Source organism: Artemia sp. Qi Xiang Cuo, chromosome 21 (genome assembly GCF_049724085.1).
Source record: "Artemia sp. Qi Xiang Cuo chromosome 21, ASM4972408v1, whole genome shotgun sequence".
NCBI lineage: Eukaryota > Metazoa > Arthropoda > Branchiopoda > Anostraca > Artemiidae > Artemia > Artemia sp. Qi Xiang Cuo.
This window is the reverse complement of record NC_142814.1, coordinates 27,603,959-27,622,708: the sequence shown is the minus strand read 5'-3', so window position 1 is coordinate 27,622,708 and position 18,750 is coordinate 27,603,959. Positions and strand designations below refer to the sequence as shown.

General features: G+C 36.5%; 2 protein-coding genes across 2 annotated transcripts in view; both read left to right on the top strand.

Moving 5' to 3' along the window:
• The window catches only part of LOC148939403 (multiple epidermal growth factor-like domains protein 8), a 120,225-nt gene that overhangs the window by 86,149 nt on the left and 15,326 nt on the right, over positions 1 to 18,750 (top strand). Inside the window, exons 12-14 of the mRNA XM_089106867.1 lie at positions 3,853 to 4,170; positions 9,356 to 9,459; positions 18,401 to 18,602. Of these exons, the coding sequence (XP_088962993.1) occupies positions 3,853 to 4,170; positions 9,356 to 9,459; positions 18,401 to 18,602 (624 nt within the window). The remainder of the gene's footprint in view (positions 1 to 3,852; positions 4,171 to 9,355; positions 9,460 to 18,400; positions 18,603 to 18,750) is intronic.
• LOC148939404 (uncharacterized) lies at positions 13,955 to 15,991 on the top strand. The gene has a single exon (XM_089107222.1). The coding sequence runs from the start codon at positions 13,955 to 13,957 to the stop codon at positions 15,920 to 15,922; it is 1,968 nt and encodes a 655-aa protein (XP_088963348.1). The 3' UTR covers positions 15,923 to 15,991.

Genomic DNA, 18,750 nt, shown 5'->3' with positions numbered 1-18,750 from the left:
GTATGGAGAAAAAAATAATAAAAAAAAAAAAAATTGATCTAGAATCACTATATTCTTTCGTGTGCATGTTTTAATTTTTCTCAGCCTCAGGTTGACCTCTAAATGTTCTGCCGTCTTTTTCCTCCGATCAAAATAATTATCATCTTGAGATTATCATACTTAAAAATCGTAATTAAAATCCTTTTACTCCTTCTGTAAGGTCAGGCTTCAGTCCTGTAATAGCGAATCATATTGTGCGGGGCATGATGCCTGAATCAGATGGAAGGTGCCACTCTTTTAGGTTGTCCAAAAAAATTGTTTAAGACATTTTTTTTCGCTTCCCTTTTTTTGCTCAGGATTTATTAGAGCCAATCTAGTATTTAGTTGTACTTTGTCTGTGGTGAGCCTGCTAACTTCTTCGTGTAATTTTAAATTAACAATTATCCATAATATCATGAAATATAATCCTCCCTCCTTATAGACGCACCAGCCGTTCTATATTGAAACTTTTCAAAGAAGAATTGAAAACTAGACTATAATAACAGTCCAAATTACCGCTGAATGGGATATTTACAGCAAGGAAGTGCCACTGAATCTAGTGCCTTAGCACATGGCTCCCACCTAGGGGAGTTGCTTTAATGAGGCTTAGGTGGTGAGGTCCAGTGTATTTTAACTATTAATTTGCCTCATCTGCTGCTAAGTACACTCTTACACTCAAATTTTCTTGTTGAGTCCTAAAATTTTAAAGCTACCGAAAATCTTCGTAAACAGCTACGAACTCTATAAAAGTTGGAGGGAGGAAAACATTTCCCCCTAGAGCTGAATCAACTATTGTGGTTTTCGGATGATTCCCCGTCGCCTGGCGATGTTGAGAAAATAATAGATAGCTGAAACAGTGATCTGATTTTTAGGATCAAAAATATGCATTTTAGTTTCCATAAAAGTTGAAAAGGGGACCAGAAAATGCAGGCGGTTATCTATGGGCTTAAGTTTTTTCTGTGACGTAGTATATTTTGTTGAAGTTGCTTTTTAAAAGTATATAGAATGGCTCCCAAAATCGATTTGTATTCAATTCAGATGAAACTAGAAGACCCCTCATTTTAACCATTTACCCTAGATCAGGGCTTCTTAAACTTTTTCACTCACGACCCCATTTACTATTGCAAGTGTCCTGTCTACCACATATAAATATAAAGGAAAGATAAATACATATTTTTGATGATTTAATTATTAGATAACAATTTACATATATATATATATATATATATATATATATATATATATATATATATATATATATATATATATATATATATATATATATATATATATATATATATATATATATATATATATATATATATATATATATATATATATATATATATATATATATATATATGAAGACATATAGTTTTAGAATTTGTTTCGAAACATCCAAAAATTTAAAATAAAAAATTTCATTGTATTTAATATAGTTACAAAAATTATATACCTTATTTTTCATCAAAAATGCATTTTTCGCAATAACATGAAAAAAAGCGAATTCTGACCGTCTTAGTGGTTATTATTAGATTAAAGTTAAAGTAAAAATTTAATAAGATGGATTTGCTTGTTTTTTTTTTTTGTATAACAAATTAAAACTTGGTCGAATTCTTGACACTGCTGGACGTAACACATCTTCATTATTTTTTAGCGCTGGACTATTCTGATATTTGATAAGTGTTAAAGCTGAGAAAGTAACCTCACATAAATATGTTGAATGGTCGAAGAACATTTAACGTCATACCAGCGACTGTGGGAAATTCAGTTCTAGTTCTGATACAGAATTCAGACAAGGGCTTTTTGGAAATTCTACTTTTAAGTTTGAGTCACTCGAAAGCTCAGCATATTCCTCTTGAGCTTTAAGTGACAGGTGATCATTCTCACTTAAGCCAATCCAAAACAGACTTTGAATCCAAGCCCCCTTTTTGAAATCAATATTTGATATAAAAAGTGTTTGAATCCAAGCCCCCTTTTCAAAATCAATATTTGATATAAAATGTTTACAGAACTCCGTTTCTAGCGCTTTTAAGTGATCTACAGTAGTTTTTGTAATAACAGTTTTACAATAATTTCTCTCGATTATAGAACTATCGGCAGTGGAAAACATTTTGAACGAATTTTTTTCTATCCTACTTTTTCAAATGTTGATCTTTTAAAAAATAATTTTATTTTTATCATTCGAAGTAAATATATCGAAATTTTTCCTTGAAGAGACAAGTTTAGATTGGCTTATTTCACAAAGGTATCTGACAAATAACACAGCTTGGATAGCCATAAATCATTTTGATAAAAAAAAGAAGCAGGTTTATGTTTTCATTCGGTAAAAAACATTTTGATTTCATCCGTTAATAGAAATAGTCTTCTTAAGCTTTGCCCTCTTGACGACCATCTTACTGCTACATGTGATTATAAAGTTGTGTAGTTGGAATCAGTACCGTATCCTTACAGAGATTTGAAAATAAGTGACAGTTAAAGCCATGCCTCTTAATAAAATCTATAATCTTGACAGCATTCTGAAGCATATTTTTCAATTTTGGTGCTAGTGTGTTTCCTGCGAGGGCCTCTCAGTGAATAAGGCAGTGTGTAAAAGTTATATGATCATAATGAGCAGCTAGAATAAATGATTAAAAACCAATATTTTTGTCCGTCATCGCTCTTGCACCATTTGTGCATATTCCACAGCAATTTTTCAATTCTAAACATTGAGTTTTTAAAAATTCGTCAACTTTCCAATGTATGTATTTCCCTGCAGTCTTTCACAGGACGACAAAATAACAATTCTTCCTCCCCGATTTTTCTATAAATATGCCTGACATATACTAACAACTGTGCCAATTCAGTAATATCAGTTGTTTCTTCCAACTAAATTGAAAATTTCGGGCGCTTTTCAATTCTTGTAATAAGTTGCACTAACTTGTTCTTGTTAATATCAGAAATTCTACTTGAAACAGTGCCGTTTGACAAAGGAATTTTCGAATAGCATCGCCATATTCACTTCCATGAAGTACTTCAACCATTTTAATAGCAGCACGTAATACAGGATCTTCTCCAATGGTGAATGGCTTTTCATTTTTGGGATTTGTTTTTAGGACACAAGAAACCCCACAGCCTCGTCCTTACCAGTATCAACCATCCTCGGTAAGATACAAGTAAAACCAACCACGAATTTTATTCATTTAAAATTTGCGGGTTTGTGACTTCACAGTGCCAAACGCAATCTCCGAGAACATAACCCCGGACCTATTGGAAGAATTGACGAACGAAGGCCTTTGTTTCGTCCCTTCCAGCCTTTCATACACACAGAGATTGTAACCTTGTTATATGTAGTGAAAATTATTGGATTCAAATGCTGTATGGGCTGTTGAAGAAAATAATTTATTTCCGGAAAAGGAGTTCACGCCAAAAAATAAGCCAGATCACAATAAAATTAGTCAAGATAAATTCAAATGTTTTTTCGCCTGTCATCATCAAAATAAGCCAGTCTGGCAGGAAATCAGCGAATATGTTAACACTGGGAAGAGCGTAAATAGTTCCCATTACAGTCATTGTTATTGAATCATCGCTTTGCCGCAAGTGTGCACGCTTATTCCAATCTTTGTTTATGGGCAGGCGTAACTCTATACAAATACGCATTTAGATGTCATAAAATCGTGTATTTAAATATTTGACATTAAAATCTCTTGCGACCCCATTTGGGGTCGCGACTCATAGTTTAAGACGGCCTGCCCTAGATAGATTTTGCAAATTTTTAATAAAATGGTTAATATTGACAAGTCTTACCTACACGATTATTTTTGATATCTCTCAATTTTGACTTTATTTTTACAGAAATGAGCTTGGTTGGTCCACCGTTAAAATCTGCTGCTGGTATCGCACTAGCCCGTCAATCAGGGGTATTTTACGCCTTCGGAGGCTTTGGGCAAGGAGATGAGTCTGGGCTCACTAAACAAATACGTATTCCAGACGACATTTGTAATGTATTTAGTCATCGTAAAGATCTTTGTCGGTTAAGTCCTGGCTGTAGCTTTTGTGTTAGTCAACAGAGGAGTGCCCAGAGCTTGCTTGCTCAGGAAGTGAGTGCCTGCTATACGGAAGGGGACGAAGTGCCTGAACTTTGTCGTCATCCTAGTTCCCTCGTGTCAAGACGTAAGTATGTCAAATCTGCTTCATAAGAGTAGAGGTTTTTAGCTGTGGGTATCCACAGCCCTTGGGGATAGAAGAATCACATGTTGGGACAATCTCTACTCTCTTAATGGTGGTATTACTTTATGAATATTTTGATTATGTATTTTATATATATAATTATGTTGGTGATGATTATGAAGAGCTAGTAATTTAGAATGATGGGTACAATATAAACGGGGCCACTGACAGAGAGCGAACTGAGACCTGGCATCAGGGCCTTACCATTACACATTTTTGAAATGTTATAAAAATGGGTCTTTTGGTCATCATTTCTTCTGTTGTAAACTTAGACAATTGTCTGTATTTTTTTTTAAACATAAATGGGTTGGCATTCAGCATGCACGTAATAGACCCTTTCTCAGGAAAATGTCTTTTGGAAAGCTGAAAATATGAAAAAAAGAAGCAAATATCGGAAAATGATGTGAAAATATTTAGGAAATTACAGAAAACGCCGTTGATATATTGACATTTAAGGAAAGTAACTTTACTCAGCGACCGTTTCAAATGGCTGCATAGATATGCTGGGGTTTGTACTGAAGAATAAAAAGGCAATCTTGGGAACTAAAGCTACAGTCATTTCATGCGGTACGGATGTCGTCAGAATCAATTTGGATGTATACGGGAATAAAAGTGACATTATGAGATTACTTTCTAAAAAAATTCTTCAAGTAAATAGAATCTGGAGATGGGATTTCAACACACAGGAAGTTTATGAACCTTGGTGTGAGAGTAAGAGTATTTGGGCAAGTTTATGGTACAGACTTGGCCATTTTTCCGTTATAGACAATGTATGGTAAGTTAGGAGATCTTGGGCTTATTTTAAAAGGTAGATAGGTATATTTTTAATGCTTAAAAACCACGATTGCCATAGCTACAAAATGGGACAAACAAAAAAGAAGACAACTCACTTGCATTCAACATTATTTCCAGCGCCCACCCCTTCTCCTCATCTACGAATGTCTTTCTACATGTGTCATTCCCAATGTAACGTAATTTGCTATCTCTCTTTTTTATCCCATAATCTTTTCATCCTGTTAATGAAACAAACCACTCATTTTACCTCATCTCTCTTAAAAATATTTTTTTTCCTTATATCCTGTAATTCGGGACAAAGCGTCATAAAAAGTGAAGCAGATCCTCGCAAGTTTCTTCACATAAGGGTTTAAGTTAGCACCGTCCGTCACCCTACCGTTCCTAGATATTTTCTTTCCTTCCATGTCCTGGAAAATTACAGGTCACTGACATATACTAATTAATTTCTTCATTATTTAAACATGCTTTAAAATAATTACCATATCCACAGATCTCCTTCCATAGCCGGTAAACTCCAAGAGAGGCCGAGGCTATGACTTCACATTGTTATTTCTGTGTCTCCTGGTTTTCCAGCACAAAAGCTTTAGTAATTTTGCTACATTTCCTATCTCATGTCCTATCCCCATTCTTTCATTCCAAACACCTGGTATTCCACAACTATTTAAATTTATCTCACCTACGAAGCCCATGAACTTTTCCTTCTATCCTTTAACACCTCCAAACGACCTGCATTTACTTTCTATTATTTGATAAACTGATAACGTTTTCTCAATATCTTTTCATTCTTGGCAGTTTTTTTTTTTAGCCTTAGTGAAAACAATCCTAGATCACCCTTTAACTCTGAACTACTGAATTTTCCGCTTAAACCTAATAGTCTCTTGGAAGTGCCCAAAGATACCATTGCTATTTTTCTCCTTTTCAAACCACCAAACCTCTCCACCATAATTCACAACTGGCTCTACTTTCGTCTCCAAAATTTCTTATGTAGTTTAATATCTACTGGCCCTAGATGCCTAAGGGGGCTCCACAGTAAAAACCCATGAAGCCTTTAGACCTCTCTAATTCACCATTTTCCCCTATTCACCCAAAGTAAATAAGATCGCTAATCTCTGTAATCTCTTTTCGTTAAAAAAAAAAAAGTTTATTCTTCTTCCTTTCATATTTTCAAACACCTAATTTGCCTGATTTATTTGCATCTAATTTTTTTTCCTTTTCAACTAAAATCTCGAATATTCTTTTACAATTCCAGAGCCGATTTCCATAGCACTGTTATATCATCTGCACATAATTAACAAAACAGCTTAAATGCCTCGGACATTTCAATTTCTAAAAACTTATCAATATCATTAATGAAATGAGAAAATAAGCGCGATATTAGAGTTTATTGGTTATGATTCTAGGCCTTTACCCCCCCTCCGGTGATTACCCCGGTGGAAAATACCCTCCCGTGGAAAATACCCCCCACCCTTCGAAAAGTACCCCCCCCCCCGCGGAGAATACACCCCCCGGAAAACACCCCATTGGAAAATACTCCCCCCCCTGGAAAATAAGGCTTTCCAAATTTGATCATTTTATTTGAGTTTTATTTTTTTAATTTCCGTAGGGGGAAGGAATTTTAGTACTTGTGTATTATGCGCCACTCACTCAAGCTAACGCTGTGTAAAATTCGAGAACACACCGGTTTTTTCGTCAGTATCTTCGTTACTTTAGAAACAAATTGGGGCTATAGATTCGCCCTTTAGGGGGGGGGGGTTAAACTATATTGAGTCTCTATGCAAAGTATGGATGGTGAAATAATTATGGGATATTAGATAGATAAATATATCGATAAATGTATTTTAAAGCAAAATATACGCCCATGAACACATTAAAATAACGTACATGAAAGTCACAGACAAAATAGACTTTGATCAACGATCATCATAAAACACTTAAATGAAACACTACATTAACCTAATAACAGTACTCAATACTTGGAAAAACGGTCATTAAAAAAAAAAACACTGTACACTTGGAAAAAACACTGGAATGAAACATTACATTTACTTTATGTATAGCCTACTGGGATTTTTTTTTCTTTTTCTTGAGTTAACAAAATTTTCAGATACCTCGCTATTCTTCTGTAATTTTTTAGTGGCCATATACCTAGAAAGAATTGTTTTCGGACTTCAAACTGTCCAAATACTTTACCCACCCCCCACCCCCCGCTCATGTGCAAATATCTAACCCAAATTATATATTCCCCATATATTCTGTCACTTGTCTTTGTCTTGTCTCGCACTAAGCTGAAAAAAAACAACGAAGAAACCGGTTTGTTCTCGAGTTTTCCACAGCGTAAACTTGAGTGAGTGGCCCATACACACAAGTACCAAAACTCGTTCCCCCTACGGAAATTAAAAAAATAAAACTCAGATAAAATTCTCAAATTGGGAAAGTCTTATTTTCTACGGGGGGGGGGGGGTATTTTCCATGGGGGCAGTTACCGGGAGTATTTTCCACGGGGGCATTTACCGGTGGGTATTTTCCGCAGGGGGAGGTATTTCCCGGGGGGGGGGATAACACCGGCCACATTGCTTATACCCTTTTCATGGTGTGCTGGATCAATTACGAATTATTAATGGATTTACCAATGAATTATCCACGATCGTTACAGGTGGAAGGGGCTGGATGATAAGAATCCTGTGGAGTAAGTGCCATATGGAATTTATAAATGTGGGTAGATACGGATGATTTAGTATGTGAAATTGATCGTTTTACTGAATCAATAAATAAATATAGATTTGTTTCCTTACAGCCTACTTTCTTACAGTTCATTTTTTTTTATCTCCAATTTTTACCATTATGTGTATTGGTTCTTGTCGAAAATTTTATTTAGTTAGTGTTAATAGTTATTTCACATTTTAGTAGCCATAGAAGATTTTTATCCTTTCATGGTTTTAAATACACATAGCCTATATTTATATATTCGTGCATTTTGTGTTCAAACGATCCATATCAAGGGCATCAGAGATTGAATACTTGGGTACTTACGTTTTATGGCGACCACACTCAAGTTCTTGATCTGAGTAAAACCGATTTCTCTTTCTGCAGTAGGAGATAATTAGCTTAGTCTCAGAGAGATAAACTGCTGTACAGGTATATTTTAATTAAATATCTAATATATAGAGTTGGTTAGGTTAAGTCAGGTATTTAATAAAATGCTTTCTGGGCGGCCTGCTTTCCATAATTATCTGGTATAATTTCCATAATTTTGTTACTAAAGCATTAAATTTTCATCAAATTTTGTTATATTTCATTAGGATTAATCTGACTTCACTTCTTTGGTGTGGTCGCTATAACACGTAGGTACCCATGTTTGTAATGAAATTATATGCTCCTTTGTTGGAGATCCTCTTGGACCTTAATTATTCACAGTGCATACAATCCAAATTTTTAACCAAGAGATATCCAATCAGTGACATTTTAATTCTGTTAATATTTTTCTTTTCTTTTGTTAAGCAACACTGGAATGCTTACATATGTTGGGACCTGGAAATTCTGTTGGGATTCCTGAACGTAAACCAACCAGTTTTAAAAAAGGGGTATTGTTTAGTTGCATTCCTTCGTCTGCACAAATTTCTAGTAGCCCTATTTCTATAGGAAAACCAAGTTTTCAATTGATGGAATTGATATCTACAATTCTTAATCGAGCAAATTTTTGCATTTGAGGACAAGTCACAAATAACTATAATGTAAGCAGAATGAAATGTTACAATCAACAAAAACTATTTTTCTTGCTCCTTAGGAAAGCTGTCTTGTTAGTTGCGTCGATTTCGAAGAATATATGCGATAATTTTTTTTCCGTAGGTAATAAAATTTTTCTAATTCTCGTTAAATATCCACTATTTTTCCTTTAAGATCTTGAAGTAGATTCAATGAAATGTTGAAATCAAAGAAGTACGCTGGAAAAGTAAAAAAAAAAAAAAAAAAAAAAAAAAAAGAAGAGAAAATCAGAGGAATGTGTGCTACAGAAGAAAGGGAAACTAGATAAAAACATTTGGTATGGATACAATGAAGATGGGTACTTGTTCTAGGCCAGCGAAATGCTCCATTTACCTTGACAGATTTATGTTTATTTTTTTAGTTTGTCATACCAATATACTGAGTGTTTAATCTTAATTTTTTTTTTCTTTTTTGATCGGGTTTTGAAACACGATAGGTGGATGTTAAGGTTCCCACCTTTGTGTATTTATTATGGCTATTAACGTTAAAATAATATGTCTTCTATTCGTTGAATTGCTCACGAACAGACATCTTTACCCTGACTGACTCATAACTGACTCTTTTTTTCTAGGAACCTCATGCGGACAAGAAAAGATTGCATCTAGAAACTGCTATGCTTACAACACCTGTTCAGATTGTCTTGGAGAGTGGCCGATATATAGGGGAATTCCACAGGTTTGTATTGATAATTATATTTTAATTATGGTCAGTTTATTTTCTAAATTTACCAAAGTTTTTCGTTTGTATTATTGATTTATAACATTCTTTATGAGTACAGTAGAATGAAACCGGTTATTTATTTTTTTTCAGCATGCTCCATGGATGTTTTTTTTTTCCTATTTGTTTTGATTGAAAAGACGAAAAAGGTTTGAGCGCTCTATATTTAGGGAAGGGGTTGGTTGTTGGTGTAAAGTTTCAATATTTCACTACGAATAATTTTTATAGTTTTCTCTTTTTTCTTCTTTTTTATGATGAAAAAAATACCCCTGCCGATGATAATTTAAATAGGCACGATTTATTAAGTTTAAGTTAAATAATTAAGGTAAATTTACATAAAGATTTTTTCTAGTAAAAGTTGTTTCTAATTCGTAGCTTTGAATTTAACAAAAGGTGCGTTTATACCCTGAATCAGTAAAAGGATTTGATTTTTTTTTTTGCTAACTACAGTAAAGATAAATTAAATATGAAAAAAGCTTTTAAAAGCCTTACTTTTTAAAATGGTACAAGAAAACTCGTCTACTCAGAGTCAAAAGAACATCGTTGAATTTATAAGGAGTCATGGGCTTCTAACGTGTTATTAGTTTATAGAACGGATAGATTATATAAAATTGTGGATCTTAGAAAAACTGGAAAGGGATCATTTTATTGTAAATTCTCATATCTAGCACCCCTTTTAAAGTGACGAACCATTCGAATGCCACTCGAACGCTCTCTGTGGCCCAAGCACCCTGGCAGCGGAAAGGTCAATAACTCCAAGTATAGTTCCTGACATGTGAAGCCTCTTGGGCAAGACCGGTAATATCAGAAGTACCATATTATAAGACACAGCCTTCATATAAATATTTTGATAAGAACTACTACTACTACCTACGAATCATTGCAGCAACATGCCGCCTGAGGCAAACAGAGCTATGCATTTTTTATAGAAAAGTGGTCATATTACTCCTTGTTGAGATCATAGCCATGGGAAAAATTTCAATTTGCAAGATAACAGGTCCCGAAACAGGGCCTTGATCTCCCGAGTCCCTCTTAACTTTCTACACATATATGAATGAAATAGTTATTACCCATAAAAAAAGAACCTGAGGGTCTTACAATGGAGAAAATCTTAAAAGGGATAAAAAATACAAGATACATAAAACAACAATAAAATAGAAGCTATCACTTAATCATTGCGTGGGAAAATATATGAAATTGACTTAGTCTTTCGCAAAAATCTCTCATGAGGACTCGCAGCTGCAGTTGGAGGCTCGGCCAGATCGTAGGTGGCATCCAGAGGCCTGTTTTTGGACCATAGGGGATTCTCAAGAAAAATTTTGCGTATACGAACGACATACACACATGATATTCTTTTTTTCAGTGCACTTAAAGATGTTCCAGAAAGCAAAAAGAGCAAGGACATGTGGAGGAGCAAATGAGTTGTAGCCTCTGGCTGGTGAACACCTGTTGTATCGTGCTTTGCAACAAACAAGTAGCCCAAAAGCTATTCGCAACATTTCACTAAGATGCGCAAGTAAAAGATAGCGTATTGATTTCTACACTGGTACCGATTGGAAGGCTTAATACTTGCAGTTACGGGTACTGTTTGACCTCTTCGCTTATTTTTTCTGTTTGAGCTTGAGACAGACAGAAAATAAGAATCTTGCACTTAGATTTGACGAAAAACGGACCCATTTTTCCACATTCGTAACTATGCGCAGAACGAGTTATAGTATGAAGCGAGAAGCTAGAGTCGCAGAATGAGCTAGTGTGCAACGTTTTTATCGCGCTTTGCGACAAACATGAAGCCCAAATGCTTTTTGTAACTTTTCATTGAGAAGCGCAAGAAGGAGAGATCACTTTGACCTGACATTGGTACCGGTTGGAGGGCCAATTTACTTAATGCTTGCAGATAGGGATTCAGTTTTACTTCTTAGTTGGAATATTTTGACAAAGCTTGATACCGGTGACAAATACGAATCTCACGCTCAGATGTACATAAAGAGATGCCTATTTTTCCATACTAGTAAACATCGATAAATTATCCTTAATTGACGACAACGTTCAATTAACGTTTAAAATGTTATCAGCATAAGTAAGCAAAGAGAAGTCCAGACCACTGAGTATGTGAATCATCGTAATTTTCTCCTGTGTTTTTACAATGTTATTATTACAAAAGGGCGGTGACGACATAACTACTCGGAAGATAATGTTCCATACTCTAATCGAAGATTTGCATGGTACAAAACGGATCCAAGGATTTACTTTTGTAATAGCCTTAAGCCGCGCATACATATTTTTGAAACCCCCTTGCAATAGTGTTAACAAGACTTGGAATTGGGTGCCAGAGACAAGTGCAGCCAGAATCAAGGTATCGTTTCTCTCTGTTTCAACACTAATATTCGTAATCATAGGGTGGACATGTTCGAGGCTAAGACCAACCGTGAAACAAATCTGTTCTTCTGGAGCAAAGTACGCAGTGTTTGCATAATCCATTACTGATAGCTTACATTAGCTTACACAATACTGAAAAGCTACTCTAGTAACTTACTCAATACTGAAAAATGTTTATGGGCCTAAATGGACTACGTTGTTTGATGTCTTTTCTTCTTTGTCTGCAAAGGTAAGCGCACTACCACATAGAACTTCGGGTAATGAAATCAGGTATCGGTACTAAAACAATCTAGTAGAGTTTCTGAAAGTGTATTATCAGGTCAACACCACTAGAACGTTTCATTATCGAGACAGATAATTTCCTCACTGAATTTCCAGAACACTGGTAAGAAAGCCAATTTCTGACTCAGTACCACAAAAAAATTATCAAGCAAGGACTGAAATCTTACCATTTTGTCGGAGAAGTAGGGTCAATCCACGCCAAATCATCCAATCGTGACTGCGCGTGAAATTCCAATTTTGCTGAAAAAATTCTCAGCTGTTCTCTTCATTGATAGTACACACAGGATTTTTTTTTTTTTGAAAGCTAGTTTTTTGGGAAAAAATTTCCAAAGTTTCAAAATTCGCAAAAAACGAGGTTTTTTGAAAAAAAAAATCCAAAAAGTTGGTTTTTTTTTCCACTTATTTATACAATTATATTAATATCCCGGAGAGATTGGGTAGAAAAAATTGAGGCAATCCAATAACGACGGAAGAACTGACGGCCAACCGAAGTTTTTGAACCCTTGTGCGAAAAAGCAGAACTTCAAAAAACTGTAAATTCTTAACGGTAAGAGCTAGGATACCATTTTTTTTTATTCTTGTCCTCTTGTCACCAGGTACAAAGGGAAGTTTTGTATTTTGTCCTATCGCTTTTAGTTTCGGAGATATTTTCATAGAATTTTGACAAATTGTGAAAATTGTCACTTTTCATCCCCAAAAAAAGCTCTGTAGGCAACGCGATCCAGGAAAACTACTTATTAGGTCCTAGACTACCAAACATGACCTACCTGAAACCGTAAAAACCTCGATGGCAAAATTCGATCCTGATTTTTAAAAAGAAGATTGAAGTTGGACCGTTTTTCAAGTTAACAAAATGCATGCGGAATGAACTGCTGCAAGTTTAAATTCTTTGTTGCCAAACAGTTTATTCAAATATCGAAATCACACAAATTGACCGATTGCTTTCTCCAGAGTAAGTTAGTGGGATGCGTCATCGAATTATTTGAAGTTCAGATATTTCACTCACAGTCGAATAATTGCTATTGACCGTGAATGAAGTATAATTCATACCGTACTGTGAGGATTGTTAGATGTCGGAATTAGAAAAAAATAGCTCTTGAAAAATGTTGTGTTGGACTTCATTTAAATAGCGAGTGTCACAAGAAAACATTTTTTCGCAAAGAAGGACTTAGACAATTTACCGAACTTTCAGATCAGAGTCGCGAGACAATTTTATTGAGAACATTTATTAGCTCCATAGAGCGTATTTGTTTTCATCATGAGCAATTCTACCTTCATCAGTTTGCTAAGGCTGTTCCGAGAATCTGCTGTGATCCATTTGAGTTGCACACCTCTTGTCCTCGGAAAGGAACAAGAGCTATAACACTAGAAAACGCTAGAACCTTGTCTCGTTTCAAACTTATTCCCGGTTATAAGGTGTGTGCTGAATGCCGCACCGAAATTGACGATCGTGCCTACGAAGAGTCCGATGATGACATTGTTAATATCCCCCAAGTTTCTAACGACGGATCTTTCTCATACAAGTCCCAGCCTGATTGTTCCTCAAGACAATCTGCAGCGAACGCAGCTACAGTTGTTTCAAGTTTATTTGAAAATATTGGGACCTCGCCGCTCAAGCCTTATTCCTTAAAATTCTCTGTTGGACAAAAAAAAAGACTACGTTAAACGGAAGTCCGAAACGGTTGCAGAATTCGTTTCCAAAATCATTAATGTCGCTTTGAGTGTTCCAACCAGTGCTACTTCCTCTCCTGTGCTGAAGCGCAAATGCATAGCTTCGTCATTGGTTCAGAATTCTATGGAGTCTGCTGAAGAATCTGTCCCCTTTCTGATGAACGACACAGAAACAAAGGATTTCTGTATTTCCCTGAAAACTAAACTTGAAACCTTGGATACATTAACTAGGAAACTTAGTCTTCTCACTCTAGTGCCTCCGATATGGCCCCGGCAAAAAGTATCTGATTTTTTCCAAGTATCGGAATACCTTGTTAGAAAAGCTAGGAATATCAGAAAGGAGGGAGGAATATTGCCTCTTTTGACCTCAAAAAAGCCACCTAATGTTCTTAAGCCACATGTAGTTCAGGCTGTTCTGGACTTTTATGAATCTGACGTCAACAGCCGGCAGCTTCCAGGTAAGAAAGATTTCGTCTCCGTAAAAATCGATGGCAAAAGGGAACAAAAACTAAAGAAATTACTGCTGGCCAATATTTCTGAACTTTACGAGTTATTTAAGAAGGACAATGAGGACAAGCCGGATTTCAAAATCGGACGCAGCAAATTTGCTGAGCTTGAGCCACCCTGGTGTGTTATAGCTGGCTCAAGTGGGGTTCATTCGGTATGTGTTTGTCTGTATCACCAAAATGCTAAGCTTAAATCATTAGGCGCTGATATAAGGATTTCGCTCGAGGATTTCATGTCCAAAGTTGTATGCTCTATCATAAATGAAATGTGCATGCTGCACATGTGCACTGTCTGTGTTTATAAACAAAACGACTTGGAGAGTTTTCTCTGGGAGGAACTAGCTGAATCTGATTCAGTGACCTATAAAGAGTGGGTACATGTGGACCGAACAGTTCTTAGACAAGTAGAAGAAACGATAGATGTGTTCATACCGAATTTCGTCGAGTCAATCCGGAACCTTACAGTACACCATTTCATTTCAGTCCGTCAGCAAAATTACATAGACCAACTAAAGCAGAATCTCTGCTCCAATGAGGTCCTCCTGCTTTTAGACTTTGCAGAAAATTTTTCCTTTTTGGTCCAAGACGCAGTTCAGGGTTTTCGCTGGAAAAATTCTCAGGCAACATTACATCCGTTTGTGGTATATTGGCGTAGGGGTGATAGCCTGTTCAGCAACAGTTTGTGTGTTATCAGCGACCACATGGACCATAACACTGCTGCGGTTCACGCTTTTTTGAAAGTCGTATTGCTTCACGTTAAGGCTATGATTCCCGGCCTTTGCAAAATCTATTATTTCAGCGACGGTGCAGGATCCCAGTACAAAAACAGAAAAAATTTTGCAAATTTGAGCTGCCATTTCAGTGACTTTGGGTTAGATGCTGAGTGGAATTTCTTTGCTTCGTGTCATGGAAAGAATGCGTGTGATGGGATTGGCGGTACTGTGAAAAGACTAGCAGCTCGCGCCAGCTTGCAAAGGCCATTTGACAATCAGATACTTACGGCACACGATCTTTATGAGTGGGCAAATAAGTCCCTACCCAACATTACAGTATTTTGGGTTTCGTCAAATAACGTTAATGAAAACTTTGAAAGTTGCCTCGAAGACCGCTTTGAGAAAGCTATTACTATTCCTGGAATTCAGTCATTTCACAGTTTTAGGCCCAAAGGCAAAAATAATATCAGTGCTTGTGTTTTATCGGATTTGGGTACTATCTTGCCAAGAGAAGAATTTATTGTGTTGCGGTTAGATTTCGAGAACGTCCTTTTAACCGATCTGGACTCGGGAGACTACGTAGCCTGTGTGTATGGCTCAGATTGGTGGGTGGGGTGTGTTGTAAGCATTGATGAGGAGAGTGGCGAAGTTGAAGCTAAGTTTATGCACCCAAATGGACCATGCTCAAGTTTTCGTTGGCCTCGGCCTGACGACACGTGCATAGTACCAGCTGCTAACTTACTACAAAAGCTGCCTATTCCTGAGTCTCGTAGTCGCTCCGCAAGAAACTTTGTTTTAGAGCCAGATGTAGTAGCCGTTGTTACAGAAACATTCAAAACTTACAAGAAGAAAAGCAGAGAAAGCAACCATTAATTGTTTTATTTTCATTATTTCATTTTTTTCTAACTTAATTGATCTAAGTAGTTTTGAAGAAGCGTCTATTTGTTTCAAGAAATATGAAATCAGCCATTTCCGGACAAGTTCACATGAAGGGTAGGCTAAAAAACTTTAGTATACTATGCTACATGCTAAGAATACCAGGTGCCTGAATCGATGAATTACATTCAAACTAGAAAAGTTTGAGATTGGTTACACGAGATACAGCATGAGTGGCCATATTAAAAGATATGTTCGCTAACCAAATAAAAATATAATAATTGGCGATAGAAGAATCTGCATTTTTATGATAACAGGAAACTTGAAAAACGGTCGAACTTCAATCTTCTTTTAAAATCAGAATCGAATTTTGCCATCGAGGTTTTTACGGTTTCAGGTAGGTCATGTTTGGTAGTTTAGGACCTAATAAGTAGTTTTCCTGGATCGCGTTGCCTACAGAGCTTTTTTTGGGGATGAAAAGTGACAATTTTCACAATTTGTCAAAATTCTATGAAAATATCTCCGAAACTAAAAGCGATAGGACAAAATGCAAAACTTCCCTTTGTACCTGGTGACAAGAGGACAAGAATAAAAAAAAAATGGTATCCTAGCTCTTACCGTTAAGAATTTACAGATTTTTGAAGTTCTGCTTTTTCGCACAAGGGTTCAAAAACTCCGGTTGGCCGTCAGTTCTTCCGTCGTTATCGGATTGCCTCAATTTTTTCTATCCAACCTCTCCTGGCTATGTAGATAATTGGATAAATAAGTGGAAAAAAATACCAACTTTTTGGATTTTTTTTTTCAGAAAACCTCGTTTTTTGCGAATTTTGAAACTTTGGAAATTTTTTCCCGAAAAACTAGCTTTAAAAAAAAATAAAATAAAATCCTGTGTGTACTATCAATGAAGAGAACAGCTGAGAATTTTTTCAGCAAAATTGGAATTTCACGCGCAGTCACGATTGGATGATTTGGCGTGGATTGACCCAGTAAACTCACTGATGAAATGTTTGATATCCCCATATTCACTGGGATGGAGACAATGTGAAGAATTTGGTATGGATTCCAGCTTTTCTACAGATCGGCGGATTACTTTTACTGTTTATATTCCAAGAAGTCACTTTTAGTTCAGAATTGTTCATTGATTTTCAATTAACTTCCTTACTTCAGGACATTTTACAAAATGCAAATGGTGATCTAACTGTTCACACATGGCAACCTTTAGGGGAGCTATACGGGGGATGTCCTTAGAATTTACGTAATTTTCACCACAATGGGAGCAACTTATCGGGTTTATGCAGGCTGTAGTAACACGATCCTACTCCTGGCGCCAAAACACTTCATTGGAAGCCAGCGAAACTTTCCTACTCGAAACCGCTCATATTTGAGAGTCAGAGCGTTGCTTGCAGCTTTCAATACCCGCAGTTTAGAAGAGACTACTCTTCGCACTACTCTAAGCACTTTTCTTTTACTTGCTTAATTTGATTTTAGAACGACTGGTTTAATTGTTATGTAATTGCCAGTAGATTTCTATCTGCATTCGAAATCAGAGATCATTGTTCACTTCCAGCAGTATAGTCTCTCTCTCTCTCTCTCTCTCTCTCTCTCTCTCTCTCTCTCTCTCTCTCTCTCTCTCTCTCTCTCTCTCTCTCTCTCTCTCTCTCTCTCTCTCTCTCTCTCTCTCTCTCTCTCTCTCTCTCTCTCTCTCTCTCTCTCTCTCTCTCTCTCTCTCTCTCTCTCTCTCTCTCTCTCTCTCTCTCTCTCTCTCTCTCTCTCTCTCTCTCTCTCTCTCTCTCTCTCTCTCTCTCTCTCTCTCTCTCTCTCTCTCTCTCTCTCTCTCTCTCTCTCTCTCTCTCTCTCTCTCTCTCTCTCTCTCTCTCTCTCTCTCTCTCTCTCTCTCTCTCTCTCTCTCTCTCTCTCTCTCTCTCTCTCTCTCTCTCTCTCTCTCTCTCTCTCTCTCTCTCTCTCTCTCTCTCTCTCTCTCTCTCTCTCTCTCTCTCTCTCTCTCTCTCTCTCTCTCTCTCTCTCTCTCTCTCTCTCTCTCTCTCTCTCTCTCTCTCTCTCTCTCTCTCTCTCTCTCTCTCTCTCTCTCTCTCTCTCTCTCTCTCTCTCTCTCTCTCTCTCTCTCTCTCTCTCTCTCTCTCTCTCTCTCTCTCTCTCTCTCTCTCTCTCTCTCTCTCTCTCTCTCTCTCTCTCTCTCTCTCTCTCTCTCTCTCTCACTCTTAATCTCTCTGACTCTCTCACACACACACACACACACACACAGACACACACACACACACACACTCACCATTTGCCACATACGTGCTCCTAACTCCATTTTTCATTTCTGGAATCAAATGGGATTGTAATTGAATTTTAGCTTTAAGCATTCGATTTTGCCTATCTTTTGCCTATCATCCAGAACAGCTTATTTGTTGTCTGAACAGTGACTTAAAAAATTGAGTAACTATAAATATAAATAAAAAAACTTTACAGGCTTGTCAATGGTGTGCAAACTGTAAAATTGGCAAATGTGTGCCTTTTGGAGCAGACTGTCGTGAAGAGAATCGCTGTGAAGTTAAGCAAAGAGAAACAGTTGACCCATCTCAGTGCCATGAAAGGACTTGTCTAGCTAGTAGTTGTGAAAAATGCAAAGAATCAGGACTCTGTATCTGGACCCGACAAGTTTTGAGAATCAGTAAGTCTTTTTATTTTTTTATTTTCATTTTTTTAGTCCAAAATGAAACTATCTCATTTTAAGACTTTACAATTAATTGAATGAATTATTAGGTAAATCTTATTAGGGAGCGGGGATTTCTGAAGCTTCAAATAGTGCATTTTTAGGG

Coding starts and splice junctions, on each gene's coding strand:
- LOC148939404 (XM_089107222.1), top strand. CDS start 13,955: ATGGAGTCTGCTGAAGAATCTGTCCCCTTTCTGATGAACGACACAGAA.